The sequence below is a fragment of the Mytilus edulis genome, chromosome 1 (assembly GCF_963676685.1).
Source record: "Mytilus edulis chromosome 1, xbMytEdul2.2, whole genome shotgun sequence".
NCBI classification, from domain to species: Eukaryota; Metazoa; Mollusca; class Bivalvia; order Mytilida; family Mytilidae; genus Mytilus; species Mytilus edulis.
This window is the reverse complement of record NC_092344.1, coordinates 763,918-770,463: the sequence shown is the minus strand read 5'-3', so window position 1 is coordinate 770,463 and position 6,546 is coordinate 763,918. Positions and strand designations below refer to the sequence as shown.

The following is a 6,546-nucleotide window of genomic DNA, read 5'->3' as shown; positions in this document are numbered from 1 at the left end:
AACAAACCCTGGAGCAAGAACGTATCTATTTAATGTTTATTAAACGACCTAGATGGTTTTCTATTTTTTTTTTTATGGAAGTACAATCTCAAATATCAGTTTCATAACGGTAACAGATAATAAAACTCCACTTCGGGTGCAATCAACAGTTTTTTTCTATGACGTCATATTTTGAGGAACCATGTATCTGTATCTGTATCAATATAAATTCTGCCAATGTAGGCACACCTCCAAAGGAGTTGAATATGTAATCCTCCACCACACAATGTTATAATACACAATGAATGTCAAATCCAATTACGAATACACAGTAAAATATCGGTAAAAAGTGACTTTTCTGTAATGCCACCGTTATGTACATTTAATATATAATTTGACAATAAAAAGATAAAAATTTATCTTTAATTTTGATCTGTATGCACCCATATATAATAACCAAAATTTATTAAGGTTCATTTAACTGTCTATTTGATTTGATTGCGACTGAATGATACCTGTGGAGATTCCCACCCTGATCATCAGCATAATGTCACATGTTATCTAATATACACTCCTCACGAAAGATTGTTTTTCTTTTCGCATTTTTGTTGTTTAATTAGCAGATCATATCGCTTCATATGCAGATTATAAATAAGCTGTCTACACACTCTTTCTAGTTGTCCAGCAATATTTTGAACAATTTCATTGTTACATTTATTCACAGTATAGTAGAAGGGATTAACTATAAGTTGAATTAAGTCTACTTCCTCTACAAAGTAAGATTTTGCTAAAAGTTCACTTCCCATATCAATTATAATATCCACGGATCTTTTCCTGGCCATTTCAAGTGACTCCCATGTCAATAGAAAATGTGACAAGGTTTCAGGACTCTTATTACAAAGTTTACATGTTGGATTGACTTTGTTTTTATTGAATGATGCTCGATTTGATTGAAATATATAAGTTCCTGTAGCAATTTTAGTTCTTGAAGGAATCCTTACAATGTCTCTATTATTTGCTGTTTTTGTAGTAATCAGTGGGTGTATTTTCCCGATAGTATATTGACAGTTCATATATTGAAGAGTTGAGAACATCTTAGAGTCGTCAAGAATTCTGTTAGTCCAGTAGTTTTGCACTTTATTGTCTATAAATGATTTCCATTTTGATTTTGTAAGTGGATTGTCCAGATATTTCTCTATATTTTCTATATTATATAACAAACAGATTTTTTTTTATATCAATGAACCAGCTGTTACTATTAAAGGATTTCAATTTAAGTTGTCTTTCTGCTATTCGCCACTCATTTGAAGTTTTTTCTGATCTAGAGATGGTTCCAAATAATGTCAAAATTTTGATGTGCAACTCAGCTTCAATTGGTATCATGCCAGAGAGTATATAAATGGCCGGGTCTGCTGTATTTGTAGATAATGATAATAGCTGTTTTAATAATTTCTTGTGGTATAGATTTAAAATAGTTAACGATTTTCCTTTTGGGATCAAAATTTCTAGTCCATAAGTTAAAATTGGTAGTACATAAGTTTTAACTAGTATGAGTATTGTTTCTGGGTCTAATCCGTTGGTTCCGTGTAGACCTGATCCCATTAAACTATATAAAGTGCGCCTTGCTTTTTTGATGTTTTCTTCAACTGTTAAAAGGACTGAGTTTTTTTCTGATTTATGTATTCCAATATGTTTTGCAGTTTTTACTACTGGCATTGGTTTATCATCCATATTCCAGAATCCTTCTTCAGTTTCTATTGTTTTTGTGGTTGTTCTTACTGGCAGTATGACGCTCTTTGTTGGTTGTAAGAGATATCCTTCTCTTCTACTGAAATCAACTGCAATATCGACCAAAGACTGTATCTCAAGAGGATTAGTTGCTATAATAGCGACATCATCAGCGCAAGTAGGTGCACAGCAGTTTATGTTACCAATTTTCCCGCCTAGTCCTGTTTCACACAGAAGGTTCAATAAAGGGTTAACATATACTTTATATAAGTTCCTTGTTCTACTAGAAAAGGTTCTGAAAGATGACCATTCCATTTAATGCATGTAGCAGCATTATGGTACAGATTTTGTATCATTAGTAGAGATTGGTCGGATATTCCAATTTGGTATAGTCTTCTAATGAGATTTGCATGTACCACAACATCAAAGGCTGATTTCCCATCAAGCATAGCTAAATAAGTTGGTCTTTTTAGGTCTTTATTTTCTCTCTCAAACTCCTCTATGATGAGTTCACACATTAATGGGGTGGTATCCTCTGTGAATCCACTTTGTAATGGGTTTTGAGATTCTATAATTTTTACATTTTCTCTCAATTTCAGAATCTTTTCTATTATTTTCGATAAGGTTGGAGTGACAGTTATTCCACGATAGTTAATAGCATCCTTAATGTTTCCTTTGTTTTTGAATATTGGAAATAATGTGCCTATTTTTAGTAGGTCTGGAACATAGCAGTATTTAAAGGACATATTTATGAGTTCACATATATAAGCTCTCAGATCTTCACCACCATATATAATGTTTTCTGCTGTGATCCCATAAATATCTGCTGCTTTATTTTTGTTCAAGCTTGATATTGCTTTTTCTACTTCTTTATTAGTCACTTGCATATGGATATATCTTTCTTGGCAAATATCAGATATAACTTTAACTTCTTTTTCGACATTTTCTAAATGTTTATGATCAAACTTTGTATTGACAGACTTTTTAGCTAGTTCTTCAAAATGTATGTGCCAGCCATTAATTATTTGATTGTCGCTGTTATAAATTTGACCATCAACATTGAGCTCATCTATATGTTTGGACATTTTTCCTCTTTGATTTCTGATCATTCTAAAAAATGTTTTGGTATCGGAAACTTTAGATTCAATTAGTTTTTGCCTCTCGTTTATTCTTCTAAGTGCTATTTCTAAACGACATTGCTTCCTCAGTTCGTAAGTTGTTAGTTTCTTTTGCTTCAGATAGTAGTTGTGCTGATCATTAATACTTCCGTTATTTTTCCAGTTATAGAATGCAGTTTTCTTGTTACTGATAGCTTTGCGGATTTCCTCATTCATGACTTGTAATTTTGGCTTCTTTTTTCCTTTATTTGATTTAGGAGCAAAAACTTTTGAAGCTTTACTTATGATGTTATTTAAAGTGCTAAAACCACTCGCAATGTCTTCACGGTTTTGTATTTGGCATCTTGTTGAACTAATTTCTGTCGAGATGAGACTTGCATATTTTCCTGTATCAATTTTGTCCCATTTAATTCTTTTGTTAAATGTTTTTGTTGAAATTTTCGATTTTCCTGAAGTATTGAGCTTTTTCTGATGATGTAGAACAGACAATAATATAGGGTAATGGTCCGAGACATTTGAAGTTACGTTTAGCTTCTTTATATCTATTATGTTCTCTGAATATTTGTTTTGATAAAGAATAAAGTCAATGGCCGTAGAATCTTTTCCATTTGAATGTATAAAGGTAAGTCCAGTTTCTTTTGAAGATAGCTCATGATCTTGCATAAAGTCATTGATACACTTTTTTCTTTGAGAGGAAGCACCATTAATTATGTCTTCATTAAAATCTCCTCCTATAATTATCTGATGAGTATTCAAGTATGTACATACAATTTCATTCAGTTGGTCTATACATTCTAGTAACTCTTGTGTACTATTAGTGGGTCCTTTGCATGGTAAATATAGAGAAATAATGATGATGTTGGGATCACCTTCTATTTCAATGCATTGGATTCTACTATTTCCTGCTTTCACAGCCGATATAAGGTGGTCTAGTTCTTTTCGCCATAATATTGCCACTCCGCCATATCCTCTCGGCATTTGTATTGGCGGCAGAGGGTCATCAGTGACCACCGATTTTCCTTTTCCTATATATTTAGAGTGAATTTCATTCAACATGTTGAGTTGACAGTCAAACAACCAATGTTCCTGTAGTAAATAAATATCGACATCTTCCTTCATCTCCATGAAGAATGGTCCACAAGTTAATATATTTTTACAATTAAAACTCAGAATGTTCATATTTTTCTGCTCGCAATCATTAAAATCTAAAACATTATTTGTACAGTTACTATTTACATTTGTAAGCAAATTGGCATCTAGTGCGGTGTCTGGTTGAGGCTTGGGTGGTATTAAAAATTATCTGTGTGTCTTGTAGGTTGGTAGTACAACGCTTGTCCTGTGTGTCTATACAGATTGTCTGATGTTGGCTGATTGTTATGCTTCAATTGATATATATCTTGATCGTTTATTCTTGAATGTTGTGTTGTTTTGTTTTGAACAGAAATGTGGTTTTGGACATAATCTTGGTTCGTCCAATTTGGAACAACTTCTATTAGGTTATCTTTGCAGATGTTTCGAGTCTCTAGTTCTGCTTGATTTTGGAAATAACTTGGTATTCTTTGATCATAGTTTTGATAATTTCTGTCTTCATTTTCTGAGCGGTAATAGTATTGATTGGGTTCACTATACCTTGCTCCATACATACTGTACTGACTAGTTGCTGATGGTTCACCATAGTTTTGAGTATAGCTGCTTTGTCTGTAATGTTGTTGTTGGTTTGAAGGATACATTTGCTGGTAATCATATGTTTTATTTTGTCTATTGAAAGAATCATTGTTAGTAGTTTTATTTTCATTTTGAAGTTTATTTATTTCATCATCAACTTTACTGAGTACATATTTTGTTACTTTTTCTCGTATACCAGTTACGAGGTCATCAGTAGTCTTGCTAGCAGAGCTTTGGTGTTCAGGAAGATGTTGATTTGGCTTGTTCTGTAGAGACTCAATTTTGGTGTACAGAGTTTTAATTGTATTTTCCAGTTCTATATTTCGAAATTCTGATTTATGTAGTCTATCTAAGATGTTTGTTTTTTCCTTCATATTTTCATTAATCATGGCTTCTTTCATTTTAATTTGTTCCTCTCTTTTTTTCAACTTTTGTTCTAATTGTTTCAACTCCTTCATACGAATTTTGTGATTTTCATCTAGCTTGTTTCTATCAGCTATAACCGTATATGTTGAATCATCAATAATCAGATTTGTAGATTCAGTTTGTGTTGGTTGGCGTATTTCAGCTCTTTGAACAATACCGACAGTAGGTCTAGATTCAGGTTGTATATTTTTTGGAGTTGTTTCAGAAGATATGTTTATCTGTTCTGATTTACTTAAACTAATTGTCTCAGTCTCTATTTCTATAGATTTTGGGATTGTTTGATGTGTTTGTTGTTGGGTTTTGTCACTGAGATCTCTCTGTTCGGATAACCCTATGCATGAATAGCATTTTTGAGTGTCGTTATCTAGACAATTGTCATGAAATGGCATATCACATATTAAACATCTGTTTTCAACACTTTGTTCAAAATTATTGCAGGCATAACATTGAATTTCTTCTTGTAACATCATGTCAGCTATTGACAATTCTGACTTATTAATAGCACAGTTATTATCTAAGATTGCTAATTGTTCAAAGTTGTTTCTTGAGTCAAACGCTTCATTTGTGCAAGTTTTACACACATAATTATGTTCACTTTGTTCTATTACTTCAATTTCTTTTTCATCTAGTTTGTCACATTTATAATGGACCCAGTGATTGTTTTTACACATGACAGATCTTGTTCGACAATGACGTCTACATTTAAAACATTTTTCATCTTGTTGGAGCTCATTTTGCTTCTCTTGTTCTTTATCTAGTTTTTCCCCAATGACTTTATTCTGTTGTAAGGAGTTTAGTGCTTCTTTAAGTTTTATTGCCAAATTTTGATTTAACATTTCTATATTTATTTTTGCTCCATTTATCTGTGTCTTACTCATAATTTTGTGAATTTCTTGAGCATGTTGATGTATGAATTGATGAGGGTCTTTCCCATTTATCAGTAATGTACATTTTGTTAAGTAGGCATTGATTGTGAAGCTCAAGTTTGTCGAGTCAGTGATTTGGTAGGTATATTGTACCTCGTTGCCAGTTTTGTCTTTGGCAGTTGTTTTATTACATGTATCAAAGTATGTTTCACATGCGAATATGAATAACTCAAACGAAACTGTATCTAGTTTAGCAGTTATACCCCCGCCTGTAAATGAATATTCAATCTCAGACCTCTGTGTCGTCTCATATTTTTTCTTTAAAGATTTTTCAATGTTTAACACATAACTATTCTCATAAGTTTTTCCAGTATAGAGCTTGCTGTCACTCATTGAATGTTTTAAACTGTTTTTTTTTAACTAAAGCCATCTTGTATTATAAAATTTCCACGTATTAAAATTGTCTATAAGACCAGCGATACCTGTGGAGATTCCCACCCTGATCGCTAGTACCTATAGAACAATTTACCAACAGTCAAATATCACTAGCTTTGTTATTTTACGCAGCCACACCCTTGCTAGGGTCGTATCTGGGTGTATTCCGTCACGGTACAAGTTAAAGTTATATTGATCAGATGCTTTACGTTTGTTGTCAGATTTTTTCTTGTTTACTTTATGATAGATATCTGAGGCAAAATTTGGTGAAATTAATCCAAGTGTCCTGTTGAGTTTGCTTATATGCTCGTTAATTTCTGTATATTGTT

The 6,546-nt window shown here is 32.4% G+C and overlaps 1 protein-coding gene across 1 annotated transcript; it reads right to left on the bottom strand.

Moving 5' to 3' along the window:
* Positions 1-4,114: 4,114 nt before the first annotated feature.
* LOC139520763 (interaptin-like) lies at positions 4,115-6,175 on the bottom strand. Its single transcript, XM_071313694.1, has one exon. It carries the CDS (start codon positions 6,173-6,175, stop codon positions 4,115-4,117), a length of 2,061 nt encoding a protein of 686 aa, XP_071169795.1.
* Positions 6,176-6,546: the final 371 nt, after the last annotated feature.

Bases quoted from the DNA above. Each gene is read 5' to 3' on its own strand.
- LOC139520763 (XM_071313694.1), bottom strand. From the start codon at position 6,175: ATGAGTGACAGCAAGCTCTATACTGGAAAAACTTATGAGAATAGTTAT.